The sequence below is a fragment of the Dendrobates tinctorius genome, unplaced genomic scaffold (genome assembly GCF_039654945.1).
Source record: "Dendrobates tinctorius isolate UK_male_01 unplaced genomic scaffold, ASM3965494v1 ptg000102l, whole genome shotgun sequence".
In the NCBI taxonomy this organism is placed as follows: Eukaryota; Metazoa; Chordata; class Amphibia; order Anura; family Dendrobatidae; genus Dendrobates; species Dendrobates tinctorius.
Genome location: NW_027361770.1, coordinates 14,381,749 through 14,400,771, shown reverse-complemented (window position 1 = coordinate 14,400,771; position 19,023 = coordinate 14,381,749). Strand labels below are relative to the sequence as shown.

The following is a 19,023-nucleotide window of genomic DNA, read 5'->3' as shown; positions in this document are numbered from 1 at the left end:
ACAAACAGCTGGGTCGCACCTCTTTACTTCAGAACCCACAGACCACGTCTACCAAAACAGAGATCAGGCATTCTCCTCTCTTAAACATAATCTGCAGAAGAAACCAGAGATGAGAGATCACTTCTCCTTCATGTCAAAGATATTTGAGAACTGACATGCAGAACTAGCTCCCACTCTCAAAGACTCTGAAGAATGCTGGTTCCTACTCATGTTTGGAGCACACCACCCTAAGAAACCAGGCCAGATCAGAGTGGTGTTCGACTCTAGTGCTAAGTTTGATGATGTCTCCCTGAATGATGTTCTACTGACAGGACCAGATCTCAATAACAAACTGCTAGTACATATGCGCTTCCATAAGGATTCCATCGCCTTCATTGCTGACATCCAGCAAATGTTCCATTGTTTCCTTGTGAGAGAGAGAGAGAGAGAGAGAGAGAGAGAGAGAGAGAGACAGGAACTTCCCAAGATTCTTCTGGTACAGAGACAATGATGCTACTAAAGAGGTCACAGAGTACCACATGAGAGTGCACATCTTTGACAATAGCCCATCTCCTGCAGTCGCCATCTATGGGCTCAAAAGGTCAGCTCTAGAAGGAGAAACAGAATAAGGGTCAGATGTCAGACAATTCATAGAGAAAGACTTTTATGTTGATGACTGTCTGAAAGCCATGCCTTCAAATGAGACTGTCATCAGTCTTCTCAGGAGAGGCCCAAGAGATTCTTGCTTGCTCCAACCTCAGACTTCACAAAATTACCTCAAAACAGCCAAGAACTCATGAAAGCATTCCCTTCACAAGACTTGTGTAACGGTCTCAGTGACCTGGACTTAGGGTCAGTCCCCACACCAATGCAACGCAACCTCAGGCTTCTCTGGAATCTACAGTCAGACACTTTTACCTTTCAGGTCAGCCAGGAAGAAAAGCCTTTCACATGCAGAGGTGTCCTATCTACCATCAACAGCCTGTACGATCCCTTAGGTTTTGCAGCTCCTGTTACTATACAAGGCAAAGCCATACTAAGAGACTTAACCAAGGAGACTTCTGACTGGGATGCACCTCTGCCACCTGACAAGAGAATCCAGTGGGAAGCATGGAAGAACTCTCTAGCAGCTCTCTCCAACCTAAATGTGCCAAGGCCATACACCCCTGTGCAGTCTACAGATATACAGAGCCAAAGATCGTATGTATTTGCAGATGCTTCTGTCAAAGCAATTGCTGCTGTTGCTTATCTCAAAACTGTGGACTCCAAATGTCAGAGCCACATTGGATTCGTCATGGGGAAAGCCAAACTTGCTCCACAACCAGAACACACCATACCAAGGTTAGAACTTTGTGCTGCAGTCTTAGCCGTCGAGTTAGCAGAGTTCATTGCATCCGAGATGGATATCGACTTGACACAAGCCAAGGTCTACTCAGACAGCAAACTAGTCCTGGATACATCCATCATCAAAAACAGTGGCATTACGTTCCCACGGATCAAAACCATGCAGATCATGCAACTAAAGCAGTTGACGCAAGTCGACTAGAGAGCACAACATGGCTCTCAGGACCAAAACTATTGTACACTGAGGAACGTTATCCAGACACCTTTGAACTTGAGAGAGAGGACTCAGGTGCTGAAATCCACCCTAGGTGTCTACACTTCATACAAAGACTCCAGCTACTCTCCTCACCCAGAACACAGGACTATCCAGTGCCCCTCCAGGAGGATTCAATGCTAAGGACCTCTACAAGCGCCAAGGGAGGCAGGTACAAAGTCTTGCCAATGCATTCTGGGACAGGTGGCGCAAATGACGCTGGTCTGCCACTTCCTCCATGGCTGCAGGGTAATCTTCCAGGCCTAAACTCAGGATGGCCAAAGGAGATGGACCCAAGACATTCTCCAGACCAGTGACTGAGCTGGTCCTATTGTTGTCTTCAGAGGATAGTAATGGTGGCATCCGTTCAATGCCAGACGGGGAGTGTTCTGTCTCCGACATAAGCAATGACTCTTAATTACCTGTTTTGAGAACATACCATATTGCTGTATGTTCAGGATGTTTAGTTTTTCCTTAGTTAATGTTTATTGTTTTCAGCTCCATCTAGTGGCCAAAAGTTATAACTGCATGATGTTATATGCACTTTACTTCCTGATTCATTCCCTCCAATTCCCAATGTATCCTGCGTAAGTTACAAGGCATCATGGTCTAATACAGCCCCTTTTCTCTGTCCAGTCTGCCATTTTCTGTGAAGCCTGCTTCATGTGGACATCTCATTTTTCTTCCTCCCCTTGTGTCAGCATCGTCGGTATGTAATCACTCTTCCTTCATCTAATTCCTGTCCTAGATCACCCCGCCTAGTTAGCTCTCCCCTGGTTAGCTATTAGCTCAGGTAATCTGTATAATGTATATATGTATTTTTATGTACCCATACTGATTCATTGTATTGTATGTCTTATTTGTAGTTTCACCGTTCATCTATATACCATCGCGTTCAATAAACACAGATTCAACCTACAGTCTTCTTATTGGACCCCCGATATAGCAGTTTAGCTACCCGTATAAGCTATATGAACCCCGTGCATTTAGCTGAGGATGGAATAACCTGCTATAGCACAATAATAAGTTCAGGTCCAAACAGATGCAGCCAGATAAATACAGCTGTAGTCAATATTACTAGAGTCCTGAATAAGAACCTCTTGGAGATGCAACTATTCTTTGTCTCCTAGCTCGTTTTTTAAAGAGCCATACATTTTTTTTTTCACTTGCTAAAACCATATGTGGGGTTTTGTGTTTTTTTTTTTTAGCAAAAAGTTGTAGTTGTTAATGACACTATTCATTTAAACATACAATGTACTGATAAAGGGAAAATAATATCAATGGAGGCTTTAACAAAAAAAGAAAAACAGCAATTCCACCTGTTTTTAGGGATTTGCTATTAATCATAATTTAGATTTTGGGAAAAGAAAGATGATTTTTTTTTAAGGTACCGTATTTTTGGACTATAAGACGCACTTTTTTCCCCTCCAAATTTTGGGGAAAAATGTGGAGTGAGTCTTATAGTCCAAATGTAGTTTATCGGGGAGTTGTGGCGGTGGTGGAGCGGGATCACAGGCGGCAGGGTCCCTTTGTAAGGAAGCCGGCGGTGGCAGAAGAGGTGCAATGCTGTCTACACAAGCAGCGTCGTCCCCAACAGCCATTTTTCTGAAACCCATGGCTCCAGGAAGATGGCCGCCGGAGGCAGCGCTTGCACAGATTGAGATCTCGACTGGGACAAGATCCCAGTCTCCGCAAGTGCCGTCTCCGGCAGCCTGCAGCTTCGGGAAAATGGCCACTGCAAAAGCAACACACTCTGCCTCATCGCAGACACAGCCCGTAGCATTCATTCTACCTCACAGCCGACACTGAGCCCGCAGCATAGCATTGCTGGGGCATCCACTTCTCCCACCCAAGGTCCGTGGCACTGCCCTACTTCTGCAGCCGACAGCTACTAGAGGAAGGGATCATGCTTCCTGTTTACCCGCTCCATTGCCGCCGCCCTTCAGGTAAGATACTTTAAATTCAGACTAGAAGACAGACCCCCATCTTAAAAAAAAAAAAAAAAGAGCCTCTTTTTTCCTATTTTCATCTCCAAAATTTGGGGTGCATTTTATAGTCCGGTGCGCCTTATAGTCCGAAAAATATGGTATTTTTTTACTTTTTGTACTAGCCATCTTAAGGGAATTGAACCTTCCTATATAAGACATTGAGCCAGCTTTGTACATTATTGTCATGATCCAGGACGGGGTTTCGCTTTGGCCCGTCCTGATCAGACTGGGGGTTAATTGTTCCGCCTCTCTTTGGCAGAGGGCGGCTATTTAATGTTCACTGGACCTAGGTCCGGTGTCAGTTATACTCCTGCCCTCGGCTGAGTTAGTTGACCTTGTGCCTGATATCTTGCTTGCTTGTTTGGTTTTGATCCGGTTCTGTCCCTGTTACGAGTTCTGCCTGCCCCTCTTGTACTGCGATACCTCTCGTGTATGACTCTCTGCTTCTGACCCGACTTCTCTCTGCTCGTCCCCTTGGTACGTCGCCCTCTTGTGTATGACCTTTGGCTTTGTTTGACTACCCATCTGTTTGTCCCTCCTGTGCCTCGTCTACCCGTACTGTTGTGACCTCCGTTTTGCCTGACTCTTGAGTTGTTGTATGGTGTCCTGTCATATCTGAAAGCAGGACGCTAAGCCCCGCCCCCTTGTAGTCACCTGACCATAGGTCCTGTGCCAGCTTGCTAACTTCAGTGTCCGCAGGTCTTGTGCCTCTTTACTTTCCGGCGCTGACTGGACCCTGACACTAATAGTTTGAAGCACGCATTGTCACCTCTGCTGCCCTGCTCCACAGGTATCTTTTAGCACTGTTTCTGTACTCTGGACACGCGCACTGGCTCTGTGAGTGTAGTGCGGTGTCTCTGACAATTATGATGCACATCTGCTAAACAGTAAGGGTCAAATGTTTGGACACAACCATTCTTGCAATGATTTTCCCTGTTCTTATAGGAACATGCACAGACTGAAGACTGCAAAACCACGAAAAAAAACATATGAAATCAAGAAGTAAATAAAAAAACCATGTGAGACAAACCATAGAATCATAGAATCGTAGAGTTGGAAGGGACCTCCTGGCCATCTGGTCCAACCCCCTGCTCAAAGCAGGATTCGCTAAAGCATCCCAGTCAGATGTCTGTCCAGCCTCTGTTTGAAGACTTCCATTGAAGAAGAACTCACCACTTCTCGTGGCAGCCTGTTCCACTCATTGATCAATCTAACTGTCAAAAAGTTTTTTCTAATATCTAATCTGTGTCTCCTCCCATTCAGTTTCATCCCATTGCTTCTAGTCTTTCCTTGTGCAAATGAGAATAAAGTTGATCCTTCTACAATGTGACAGCCCTTTAGATATTTGTAGACAGCTATTAAGTCTCCTCTCAGTCTTCTCTTTTGCAAACTAAACATTCCCAAATCCTGCAACCTTTCCTCATAAGACAGGGTTTGCAGACCGGTCACCATTCTGGTCGCTCTTTTCTGAACTTGCTCCAGTTTGTTGATGTCTTTTTTAAAATGTGGTGCCCAAAACTGGACACAATATTCCAGATGAGGTCTGACCAAAGAGGAGTAGAGGGAAATAATGACTTCACGTGATCTAGACTGTATGCTTTTGTTAATACATCCTAGAATTGCATTTGCCTTTTTTGCTGCTGCATCACACTGTTGACTCATATTCAGTCTGTTATCGATTAGTATACCCAAGTCTTTTTCACATGTGCTGTCACTTAGCCCTATTCCTCCCATTCTATATATGCTTTTTTCATTTTTATTGCCCAGATGTAGTACTTTGCATTTCTCCCTGTTAAAAACCATTCTGTTAGTTGCTGCCCACTTCTCCAGTTTATTTAAATCTTTTTGAATCCTCTCTCTCTCTTCTCTAGTATTAGCTATCCCTCCTAGCTTTGTGTCATCAGCAAATTTAATCAGTTTACCCTCAATTCCTTCATCTAAATCGTTGATAAAGATGTTGAACAATACAGGGCCCAGGACAGAGCCCTGTGGTACCCCACTTGAGACATTATTCCAACTGGATGTGCAGCCATTTACGACCACTCTTTGTGTCCGATCACTAAGCCAGTTATGAATCCACCTAACAGTTGCCTTGTCCATTCCATACTTAGTCATTTTTTCAATAAGGATTGTATGAGAGACTTTGTCAAATGCTTTGCTGAAGTCAAGATATACTATATCTACAGCATTTCCTTGATCCACCCAATCAGTGATACCATCATAGAAGGAAATTAAGTTAGTCTGACATGACTTATTAGTGACAAACCCATGCTGACTCTGTTTAATCACTTCATTCTTATCCAGGTATTGACATACATGTTTTTTAATAATTTGTTCAAAGATCTTTCCTGGTATAGAAGTCAGACTCACCGGCCTATAGTTGCCTGGGTCCACCTTCTTCCCCTTTTTGAAGATAGGAACAACATTTGCTCTTCTCCAGTCTTCTGGCACTTCTCCTGTTCTCCAAGAATTTTCAAAGATTATGGAGAGGGGTTCGAAAATTTCTTCTGCTATCTCCTTCAGTACTCTGGGGTGTAATTCATCTGGACCTGGAGACTTGAATTCATTTAGGTTAGCTAAGTGTTTCCTCACTATCTTTCTGTTTATAGATATCCTGGATTCTTCTATTCCCTTAATAGGACAGTGAATAACAGTTGATGTTACATTTCCTTTCTGAGAGAAAACAGATGCAAAATAGGAATTTAAAAGTTCAGCCTTCTCAACATCCTGTCTTACCATTTCATCATTTTCATCCTGTAAAAATCCTATAGCATCTTTGACTTTTCTTTTACTTTTGACATATCCCCAAAATCCTTTATTATTTCTTTTGACATCTCTTGCAAGCCTCAATTCATTTTCAGCTTTAGATAATCTGATTTGTGCCCTGCAGGTTCTGCAGACAGCATTATATTCTTCTTTAGATATGCCTCCCTCTTTCCATTTTATAAACATTTTTTTCTTCCTTTTTAGCATGTGCTTAAGTTCTGTGTTCATCCATCCTGGTTTCCTTAAATGCTTCCTATTCTTCCCTCTTTTCGGAATTGTTAACAACTGTGCTTTGAGAATTTCATTTTTCAAGATTTCCCATCCTTCCTGGACATTTTTGTCTTTAAGGATATCCAGCCATTGGATCCCTCCAATTCTCTTTCTGAATCCTTTAAAATCTGCCTTTCTGAAATCTAACCTTGATGTCTGAGTCTTCACAGGTCTTCCACCTCTAGTTATCCAAAATTCTAAAATAGCATGGTCGCTACCTCCTAGGGTCCCAGCCACTTTTACCTCCTCAACCATTTCCTCCCTGTTTATAAGGATTAGATCCAAGGTAGCAGTTCCCCTTGTTTTCTCCCTTACCTTTTGGAAGATAAAGTTGTCAGCAAGAGAGGATAAGAATTTCCTTGACCTGTTAGTTTTGCCTGAGAGAGATTCCCAACAAATGTCTGGATAGTTGAAATCTCCCATGACAACTATGTCATATTTTTTGGAGAACTTGGCCATTTGATGCATAAAGAGTTCATCCATATCTTCAGCTTGCACAGGCGGCCTGTAGTAAATGCCTACAATGGTGTCCTTTCCATTGTTCTGTCCTTGTATTCTTACCCAAACAGTTTCCACAGAACTCCCAGTCTCTGAAGCTTCAATCTCTGTGCAGATATACGCGTTTCTAACATACAATGCGACACCCCCTCCTCGCTTATCAAATCTGTTTCTTGCAAATAAGTTGTATCCTTCTAGTCTTGTATTCCAATCATGTGTATTGTCCCACCAAGTTTCAGTGATTCCAATGACATCATATTTCTTTTCCTGTGTTAGTAGCTCCAATTCTCCTTGTTTGTTGCCCATGCTTTGTGCATTAGTATAGAAACATTTTAGTTTGTGATTGGCTTCTCTTTCTCCAATGTTTTTATTAATTAGATTCTTTCATCTTTGTTCTTCCTTTCCACTTCTAATAGCAGAGTTCTCAATAGCATTTGTCAGGTGTATGGCTTTTTCTGGTCTTTTGCTTCCCTTCCCATGTTGTTCTAGTTTAAAGCTCTCCTTACAAGTGTAGCAAGGCGACTTCCAAATACATGCTTTCTAGTCTTCGTAAGGTGCACCCCATCTCTAGCTAGTATACAATCGGATAAGTTGTTCACTCCGTGATCCAGAAATCCAAATCGTTGCTGACGGCACCATCGACGTAGCCAGTTGTTCACCTGCAGAATCTTATTCCACCTCCTTGTTCCATGGCCATCCACTGGGAGGATGGAAGAGAAGACCACCTGCGCTCCCAGTTCTTTCACTTGCTTGCCTAAGTCTTCAAAGTCTCTGCAGATGGTTTCCAGGTCGTTTCTTGCGGTGTCATTTGTCCCCACATGTAGTAGCAGGAATGGGTAGTCATCTGTAGGTCTGAAGAGTCCTGATATCCTGTCAGACACATCATAATATGTGCTTACCCTTTCCCTGGCAAGGACATTCTTTCAAGTTTTTACTTCATTAACAAAGTGTACATAAAATACACACCGGCTACCGACGACAATATCTCAGCATGATCACACTTAGGCTTCAATCAGATGTCCGTGTTGTATGTACAAGTTGTATCCGTTTTTTACGGATACATGTACACATTATAATCTACAGTGTTGTTCGCAGGTCTGTGTTTTTCATGGAGTGTGTTGTGTGTGCAAAATAGACATGTCCATTTTCTTACGGCAGCACAGATGAAAATTCTATGGGTTCATGAAAAACACGAACAGCACATTGATTGCACCAATCTGTATGATGTCCATATTTAACATTGCAAAGTATAGACGTTTTGTCATTTATCAATCTGTGAAAAACACGGATCGCAAAAACTGACACACTGATGGTAAAAGCGGATACACAGATGACACAATGATGGTAAAACTGGACACAGATGAATCACCGATGGTAAAAACAGAAACACAGATTACACACGGATGGTAAAAACGGTCATACGGATGACACACTGATGGTAAAAACAGACACACAGATGACACACTGATGGTAAGAATGGACACACAGATGATACACTCATAATAAAAGTGGACACAAATGACACAATTATGGTAAAAACAGACACTCTGAGGCCATTCCATTTCAAGTAACCCAAAGCAATTTTCCTTTATATTTTAATTATTTTGAGATTTTGTTCTCTGGTAATAGTGTGTTAGAGAATGCAAAATGTGAAGAAAAAAAGATTAGACATACTTTAGTTTTTTTTTTTAATTTTCAAAGTTTTGAAAAAAAAAAGTGAATTTCTATGTTGCATGCCTTTACGAAACTCCTCATAACTCAGGCCAGAATCAAGATGGAGGAACGGTAACACCATCGCACTCAGAACTGTACAGGCTTCCAACCGGTACAGTGTATAATATCTACTTTATATTTCGTAATTTAAATTTTATTTGTACATGTTACCAAACGTTTAAAAAACCCTGGCAGTGAAAATGGTCAAATCTTAGATTCCAAAACGTAACCACCTAATACTCCGATGACAGCTTTTGGCTATTATCGCACTTGGCGTTTTTGCTGTGGTATCTTATGCAAAATTAAAAACTGCTTTTTACAGTACCAGCAAAACCTATGACATTTCAGAAACCTAATGCACAAAGTTTTTTGTCTGACTAAATTGGAAAAAAAAATGCAGCATTTTTTTACTCCAAGGAAGTAAAGTGCAAAAAAGTTTAGTGACTAATACTATTAAACTTGTACTTAAGACAAATCACACAAGTAATCCACGCCAAAAAACATTGCAATTAGAGAAAGTTTTGGATACTGAAAAAAACTACTGCAAAAACGCAACGCGTGAACATAGCCTTGAGCTATGTTGACAGGCAGTGTTTTTGGAGCATTGTTTTTAGGAGTTTTTTCATGCAAATCAAAAGCTACTTTTTACAGTATCAGCAAAATCCGTGTGATTTCAGAAATTTCACACATGCTTTTTTTTTCCTGGCTGAATTTGAGAACTGTAGTGCTTTTTAATCTGCAACAAATCAATTCTATCAGTGTTTTTCACCCATAGAAAACAATGAGAATGTATAAAAAATTTAGCAAAAAATGCAACAGCAATTTTCACAGCATTTTTGGTGAATAAAAATGAACTTTATTACATATGTACTGTAGACAAAGGTCATGTGTAGTCTGTATCCCAAAAAAATGCTGCAAAAAGAGCGACAAAAAGCCAGCGAAAACACTGAAAATGGGTGTTCTGAACGCAACGTTCTTACTGCAAAGTGAGCAGGTTTTGTCAGCAGAAAAAATAAGCAGCAAAACTCTGCATGTTAACATAGCGTTAAAGACCTTTACATTCTCTTAAAGGGGGCATCTAGGACTTTACAAAAAAAAACAAAAAAATGTATCTAAGCACTAACAGGCAGGTACTTGCATCCTACCTGCCTGTTGTGCACGATGCCGCTCTTCCTCGGCACAGAACGGTTACAGACATCTCCTGCAGCGGATTCAGCTTCCTGTGCTGACATGACGGGGTGGGACACCAATGTCATTCTGATTGACAGCTGGCTCCCATAGTTAAGCAGCGGGGATCCGGCTATCAATCAGAATGACCTCAGAAGTCCTACCACGTCGACAGAGCAGACTGGAAAAGAAGTGTCCGCTCTGTAGACATGAAGTCAGCAGAGGCTTCTGAATCCTCCACTCTGTTCCAGGGAAGAATGGCGCTATGCCCAACAGAAAGGTCGGCTGCAATTACCTGACGGTTATTACTTAGATACATTTTTTGTAAAGTCCTGGATATCCCCTTTAAGCAGCTTCAGGTGGTCACCTGGAATGGCTTCCAATGAACAGGTATGCCTCATCAAGAGTCCATTTGTGGAATTGTCTACCTTCAGGTGTGTATTGCAGAATCAGTCTTGGTACACAGTTTCATACCAAACTTACAGAAAGTGTTTGTCCATCAGATGTATTTCAAAGGCATTGTTGGTAAAAACAGTTCCATACACTGCAGATCCCTATTCAACAACTGTTCAAATCAGTATATGGAAAGAACTACTCAATTAAGCAAAGAAAAAGGACAATCTAGTCTTAATTTAAGACATTGCTGTCAGTCAATCCTGGAAATTGCTAGAACCTTGAAAGACCTTGAAGGCATCCCTCAAGTGTAGTCATGAAAGCCATCAATTGCGCTCAAGAAAACAGTAGCTACTTCTACTGCAGATTATAAGTTCATCAGTGTTAGCAGTCTCGAGAGACCAAAAATTGACAGCAACTGAACAGCCATCATAAATGATGCTCAGACATCAAGTAGCAGAAACCTCTCAATATCAACTGTCCACATGAGACTGCAATAAGCAAGTCACTATAGATTTACTGCAAAGAAGTCAATGCTGAGGAATGCAACCAAAAATATACTGCTTTACACAAGTTCTGAACATTAAATCAATGGAAATCTAAACTGTGGGGTTGGTGAGTCGAAAATACACATTTTTTGGTACCAATTGCCACATCTTTGAGACACAGAAAAGGTGAATGAATGGTTTCTACATGTATGAAGGGGAAGGTATGATGGTATTGGGGCTTTGCAGGTGATAACATTGGTGATGTATTTCAAACTCACAGCACCCTTAACCAGCACGACTACTGCATCATTTTTCAACAACATGATATCCCATGTGGTTTGCATTTAGTGAGACCAACTGTGTACTGCCAAGAAGGAGGTAGCGCTGCATCACATCACATGGCCTCCACAATCACCAGACCTCAACCCAATTAAAATGGTTTGGAATTAGATGGACTGCAAAGTGAAGGCAAAGCAGCAACAAGTGCTCAGCACCTCTGGGAATTCCTTTAAGACTGTTAGAAAGCCATTCTAGATGACTACCTGATGAAGCTGCTTTATAGAAGGAAAAGGATGCATGTACAGTTGTCATCAGAGTAAAAGGAGGGGGGAGACTTTGAGACAGCCAAAGTTTAACACATTCTGGTTTGCTTTACACGTTTCCTTACACATTGTTTCCTGGTTTCCATTCATGGTTTTGCTGGCTTTCAGTCTGAATCTACAACGTGCACATTTCACTAAAAACGGAGATGTACCAGTAATGTTATTTCCAGGAGTCCATCCTGACAGCACGATGGGGGTTGTCCTTTCATCCTTACAGGGACAGGAAATGCACGAGAGGTTAAAAGGTCCCCTCCCACGCTCCAGTGATTTTTCCAAGTACCACACCAGTATGGATGCAATTAACCTTTATTGAGATTTAGTACAAGCATATTAACACAAATACAAATCAAATACATGGACTCCTGGAAATAACATTACCGGTAGGTCTAATCTCCGTTTTCTAGGATGTCCTATCCTGACAACACGATGGGGAATACCAAAGTAGGAACTCGTTTAGGGTGGGACTACTGCTTGTAGCACCTTACGACCGAAAGTAGTCTGGCTATCCGTTAGCGTGTCCAAACTCTACAGAAAGTGTTTAGCGTAGACCAGATGGCGGCCCTGCATCTTTGCTCTACTGAGGCTCCCGCCCTCTCTGCCCATGACGCCGCTATTGCCCTGGTGGAATGGGCCCTAAGCCCCTCTGGTATAGGTAATCCCTCGGCCTCATATGCTGAGGAGATGATTGATATTATCCATCTTGCTAGGGTGTGTGTAGACGAACCTGTACCCCTATTTTTACCACCGTACTGGATAAACAGTTTTGTGTCCTGTCGCCACTCTCGCGTGACCTCCAAGTAGCGTGTGACCGCTTGTCTGACGTCCAATGAGTGAAAAAGTTTTTCTTTATCGTTTTTCGGGAATGGGCAAAATGAGGGTAGGACTATCTCCTGGTTTAGATTCTGGGGAGATACCTTAGGAAGGAATCCTGGATTTAGTTTTAGTATTATACGGTCCTCGAAGATCTGCATATAGGGGTTCTGGACTGACCGGGCCCGGATCTCACCTAGCCGTTTGGCTGAGGTGATGGCTACCAAAAAGACGGTTTTATGTGTAAGCCTTGTGACGTCTACTTCAGATATTGGCTCATAAGGGGGCCTACATAGAGCGTTACGGTAAGTACCAGATTTAGGTCCCACGGGGGGGGGGGGGTGTGACTGTTTTCCTTAACGTGGGTCTTAATCTCTGGATGGCCTTTGTGAACCGTGCTATCCATGGATGAGAAGCCAAGGAGAAATCAAGGAAAGTACTTAAAGCTGCTATCTGGACTTTCAATGTGCTTGGACTTAGACCCTTATTAAATCCTGCCTGCAGGATGTCAAGAATCCGAGGGATATTTGGGCGAGACGGGTCTATGGGGGTACTACCACCTTCCGAGCAGAACTTCTTCCAAATTTTACGATATATATAGCACTCGCAACTGGCTTGTGGCTAGCCTGCAACGTGGAGATCACTTGGTCGGAGAGGCCTCTGGATTTTAGGACCTCCCTCTCAGGATCCATGCTGCCAGCTGTAGGTTCTCCGGATTTTGGTGCCGAACTGGGCCCTGAGAAAGCAGATCCGCTGCTCTCGGCAGATGGAGTGGCCCCTCCTGAGCCATCTTCTTGAGGAGGGGAAACAGACTTCGCCTGGGCCAGAAGGGAACGACTAGCATCACCCAGGCTCCTTCTTCTTGGATTTTTCTGAGGACTCTTGGTATTATGGCGATAGGGGGAAACCCGTATAGCAGTCCCCCTCCCCAACTCTGGTTCAGGGCGTCGACTCCCTCCGGATGGTCAGCTGGATTGAGGGAGTAGAATCTCTTTAGCTTGGTGTTTTTTGGTCACGAAGAGGTCCAGCTGGGGGGTTCCCCACCGATGACCCAAGTCTATGAAGATCTCTTCTTTTAGTTCCCACTCGGTGGCTCGGACTTCCTGCCTGCTCAGATAATCGGCTATGCTGTTCCTGGAGCCTTCTATGTGTACCGCAGACAAGGAATGAACGTTGTTCTCTGCCCAAGTGAGGATGCAGGCTGCTAAATCCTGAAGCTTCCCGTGCCCTGGGCCCCCTGATGGTGTTGGAAGGCTACTGTGGTCACATTGTGGTCACATTGTCTGACATGATCTTTATATGTTGGTCCTGTAGACTTGACCTGCTTCGTTTTAGCGTCTCCCAAACTGCTAGTAGCTCTCGGTAGTTTGAGGACTGTGAGCTGATGTTTCCGGGCCATGTTCCCTGCAGGTAACTTCCTCCAGATGGGCTCCCCATCCGTCTCTTTTGGAGTCCATGACGATAGTTACGCATGGTGACAGGATCCAAGGCACCCCCCTGGCTGATATTTCTGTGACTGAGCCACACTTTAGAGATGATCTCAAGGCTGGGGAAGGCCGAATCTCCCTGTCCAGAGAGGACTGCCGTCTGTCCTATTTTGTCAGGATCTCCCTTTGTAGGCTTCTTGCGTGAACCTGGCTCCACATTACACAGGGTATGCATGCGGTCAGGGTACCCAGGATCTTCATTGCGGTTCTTATGGATATCCGATTTCGCCCTAGCTGGCGAACTTTGTCCATGATGGGTTTCTTTTTTCCCTCCGGTAAAAATGAGATTCTTCTTTTGGAATCTACAGTAACATAACTCCCAGGAATTTCCTCTGGGTACCGGGCTGTAAGTCTGACTTTTCTTTGTTCAAGATCCATCGTAGGTTTTCGAGCGTGGAAAATACCGAGACTAGTTGTTCCTTTAACTCCGATGCTGAATGAGATATCACGAGGAAGTCGTCCAAGTATGGGACGATGATTATTCAGTCTTGTCTCAAGTGTGCCATGATCTCGGCGACCAGCTTCGTAAAAACCAGAGGTGCTGAAGCCAAGCCGAAAGGAAGAGCCTGAAACTGAAAGTGGTAGTACCTGCTTCCTTTTTTTTTTTTAGTGCAAAGCGTAGGAACTTCTGAGAGTGTGGGTGGATGGGAACGTGATAGTATGCACTTTTTAGATCTATTGTGCACATTCAAACAAAAAGACCAAGTGGAGTAGCCATAAACCACAAAAAAAGATGAGGTAGATTATATAGAAAACACATCTTTATTAAAGTTAAAAATATCAAACACTTATAATGTAGGAGGTATATAGAAAGTGCAATTCAGAAACAGACAGTGAGGAGTTACCATGGTATAAATAATACACAGCGGCAACATATTACAAGTATGGGTCTCAATATGTAAAATACAGGGTATTAAAATAGGCCTAGACCTGTTGAAGCATGTATAACACGAAACAGCTGTAGTTTTGTTCTTTCTCTGCATTTTGTTTAAGTACCTAGCCCTATGTTAACCTTGTCCAACTGATCCAATAAAGGACTTTGGTTTTTAAACAGAGTTGAAGAGTGCTGCATTTTTTCTCCTGGATTTGTTTTGATACTACGTGTGGTTTCACGCAAGCACCAGAGCAACCGGTTTGAAAATCACCCAAACGTCTGGAATTCAGAAATCTATATATCCACCAGTGAGTAGACCCTGTTTAGTGCCGTTTTGCTGATTCTGATTGTATGCTGACTGCTTTAAACAGTGTGTTCTGATTAGAACCGCCCCCTTAGTTTCCCGGGCAAGAAGGTTGCAGACATTTTCTCCCGGACCTTTGAGTCTTAGGCCACATGCACACATTCAGTATTTGGTGAAATTTTTACCTACGTATTTGTAAGCCAAAACCATGAGTGGGTGAAAAATGCAGAAGTGGTGCAAATGTTTCTGTTATGCTTTTCTTCTGACTGTTCCACTCCTGATTTTGGCTTACAAATACTGGGGTAAAAAATTCAACAAATACTGAATGTGTGCATGTGACCTTACACGTGTTCCTGACTCTCTCCCTACAAAGCACTGCTCCTGACCAGCGGATTCCGGTGAGGGTCAAAAATACCTGTGTTATGTAAGATTCTGTATATGCAGCCACTGTGCAATGCACTGTGTAGTTAGGTATATTGTGCAGTGGATCTTTCACTTTATTATAATGCTTTTGCACTGCTTACAGATAGATTGCACTTCTGTATAGAGCAGTTTTGCAGCATTTCTGTATTATGCTATTACTGTGCAGTTTCTATAAAGCCCCAGATATTGATGTTAATTGCACCCTGTGTCATGCTGCTGTCTGTTATCTGCCAGTACTGATACACTGTTTATTCCCTTGCAGTTTTTACCACAATATCATCCACATCATCCATTATTGTCCATGATTGTCTACCATTATCGTCCACCATCATCATTCACTGTTACCAAGTTGACATCATCACCTCAATAAATATACACTTAAGCATCCATACAATCTGTTTACTGGGGAAGTGGATGAGGTTTAGCTGTATGATAAAATCCACACAGCACCATACGTGGAGGAAGGCAGAACAGAGCCCATTGGGACTCACAATGTAGATTCCTTATCCGTATGTCTTTGGAGTGTAGCAGAAAACCACAGTACCAGGAGAAAATCCATGCAAACACGGGGAGAACATACAAACTCCTTGCAGATGTTGTTCTTGAAGATATCGTAACCAAGGACCCCAGAGCTGCAAGGCTGTACTGCTAAGGCTAGTTTCACACTAGCATTTTTGAGCGCAGCGACGGCCTGCGCACGGCCGCCGCTAAGCCCCGCCCCCTGCCACGCCTCTGCCGGTAGCTCCGCCTACCGGCGCATGACGCTGCATGCGCCCTGCGTCCCCTATCTTTATCACTGGGGGCGCAGGCCGTGCGCAGTATGCGTTTGGCGGCGCATGCGCCTTTTTGACGGTGCGCCGGCGCAACCAAACTGCAGCAGGTTGCGTTTGGCGCAATTAAACTAATTTTCCTTTTTATTTCCTTTTCTGAAATGACTGCATGTATGTTGATACGTCAAGTTTTTGATTACATTTATTTGGACAAGCTAATAAAATAATCCATTGATGCACGGTACATACAAGTTTATTTTTTAAGATTTTTTTTTCTAATAATCAAGAAGCCAACAATTTTGACCACACCTATTTTATATAGATATGTCTTTTGACCTTTTAGACTAGGTTCAAATGTTTCAACTGTAGTGTGTTGTCAGATTTTTGCAAAGTCATGACAAAATATCTAGTTTTGCTGCAATTTAGGAAAATGGAAGAAAAAATGCACAGCAGAAACGTGTCACGATGTGTCATCATTACTCCATGCTTAGCCTTGGTTTTATGGAGTTTCCTCTACCCTCAATGAAATTAGCGTAAATATATTAATTACTGACATCTCTGAACAGGCAGTGTGGAGGGAGGTGCAATACAGTTGAACTATCTGTGCTATGAGAGGCAAGCTGAAAGTAGGGTGTGTAATGTGACACGGTGAAACTCAGATGTGCTGCCGATTCCCCCACAAGGCCCATATCTGAAAGGTGTAAGTCATCTGTGCTTTCAAATCATGCAGGAGGTTAGACTACGAGATCAGAGCTGTATCCTTACATGTCACACTGAGAAACCAGCTCTAACCTATTGTGGGTGCATGTTCATCTTAACTTTGAGTGTTGCTGCCTTCTCATGATGACTGGTCAGTATCAAACGGGGGGGCAGGGGAGAGAAGTCCATGCCCTCAATGAAATAAAAAAAACTCGTTAGGCGCCAAATACCTTCACAATGGAGAGGCAAAAGGAAGAAAAAAAAAAGAAACACACAAAATGTGTTATTCTGCTCTGCAGCCACCATTACATTGTGTGTCCTGGTCAACATGAAAGAAATTGTTGAAAAGTTATCTTTAAGCCCAAAAGGACACAGCTGTATTGTGTTTTAGAAATTTTTTTTATCCTTCTCTGTGAAATAATAATTTTTTCATCCTGCATTCCAAAACCCATAACAAGATCATGTACTAGACCATACCCAATAAATGCATTATTACAGGAAAGAACAAATCCAGAAACTTAAAAAAAATAAATTAAAAAAAATTAAATTTAAAAAAAATAAAATTCTTACCTGGTAGTTCTGAATTTCAGGAGTATTTTTAGCACTTTAAGAAGTAAAAAAAAAAAGGAAGACATTATTTTTCCCCTCCATAAATTTTGTATCAATACTTTTTTTTATATTCACACATTGACATTACTGAATTTCATATAATATTGTAAGAAAATGTAATGTAAAAACCTATAAAATCAATTAACACGGTAGGTTACGTGCTCTTTTTCATTGTGTTTTTCAGCATTCATTTATGACTGTCTATTTGGTATGTCATGCTTTAAATTAAGCGGCTTCGTTTTGATACTTATTATTTGGGCTTGACTGTAAGAATATGGTTTTGTCATGTGAGGATTACATGCGTTTTTAGTACATTTCCGCTGTGGAAACGCATTAAGAACGTACATGTACTTTTAGCTGTGGATTTTCCACATCTAATGCAATTTTATGTGGGAAAATCTGTCAGGTCACCCCATGTGCTCCAACCTAGCAGCATTTGTGTATTTATTGCTAAATTCCATGCCTAAGGGCTCAAACTCATTGAGAGAAAAATGGAAGAGTGCAATCCGAGAAAAAAATCGGATTGCACTCTGACCAATGTTATTCAATGGGTTACATCTCATCTGCGATTTTTTTTCTTAGCTGAAATCGAACTGAGGAAAAAAAATTCGCAGCATACTGCGATTTGCTGAGTATCTCGGACGAGACTCGCCAATGCAAGTCAATGGTTGCGAGAGAAAAAAAAAAAATTCGCACAGCACGTGCACCTTGCCTACATGTCAGTGATACACACACATGTATTTTATGTACTAATATTACATAGATAGAAGAAAAGCCAGTAATTCATATGCGGTGTACAGTGAAATCACACTGACAGGTTAGAAAGGAATATATACACATAGAATACATACAGTACATTATATATACATACTATATATACACACACACACACACACACACACACACACACACCCCAACAAACAGGGAAACAGCACATAAAGTAAAAAAAAAAAGAAAAAAAAAAGTGAACTTTAATGCCCAATGGCGTGGCAACGCCAAGGCTTGAAAAAGGATTTCACATCCGAAACATTGCCACACCATTGGGCTTTAAAGTTCACTTCATTTTTTACTTTATGTGCCATCTCCCTGCTTTTTGCTACTTAACCTGCTATGCCAATTGAACACTGGTTGAGTAAGCGTGCACTTCAATAAGGTATTGCTTTGGTGCCGTTTCAGTTTTTTCCTGTTATATATATTTATATTGCATAGAGAGATACAGTAGATAAAAGTTAGATGTCTGCGCTCCCTCACAGCTTGAACTGCCGTGACCTCTGTACCATGGGAAAATGCCAGCAGTGAGGTGACTGCCGTTCATGCTCAGAGTCTTCACAAAAGATCACTGTGAGAAAATTCTCACAGTGATCTGCTGTGAATACACTGACAGTGACGAGGGCAACGCAGTTCATGCTCATTTTCCCACGGTAGAGGACACGACAGTTCAGGCTGTGAGGGTGCACAGACTCAGTGACGTCACTGAAGCTCCATTCCCAGCATCTTCTCATTCACCAGTGGTTTTCAGCAGGGGCGGTCACATCTTGGCACTGTTCAGGTTGAAAACTATTTCTACCCCAGATATGGATTACTGT

The 19,023-nt window shown here is 42.3% G+C and overlaps 1 protein-coding gene across 9 annotated transcripts in view; it reads right to left on the bottom strand.

Moving 5' to 3' along the window:
- The window catches only part of EPB41L4B (erythrocyte membrane protein band 4.1 like 4B), a 1,031,490-nt gene that overhangs the window by 668,292 nt on the left and 344,175 nt on the right, over positions 1-19,023 (bottom strand). For 5 of the 9 annotated variants that reach the window (XM_073587745.1, XM_073587746.1, XM_073587747.1 and 2 more), the window contains one exon: positions 17,399-17,432. The exons of the other annotated variants lie outside the window; for them this stretch is intronic. In XM_073587745.1, the coding sequence (XP_073443846.1) occupies positions 17,399-17,432 (34 nt within the window). The remainder of the gene's footprint in view (positions 1-17,398; positions 17,433-19,023) is intronic. 9 annotated transcript variants of the gene reach the window in all.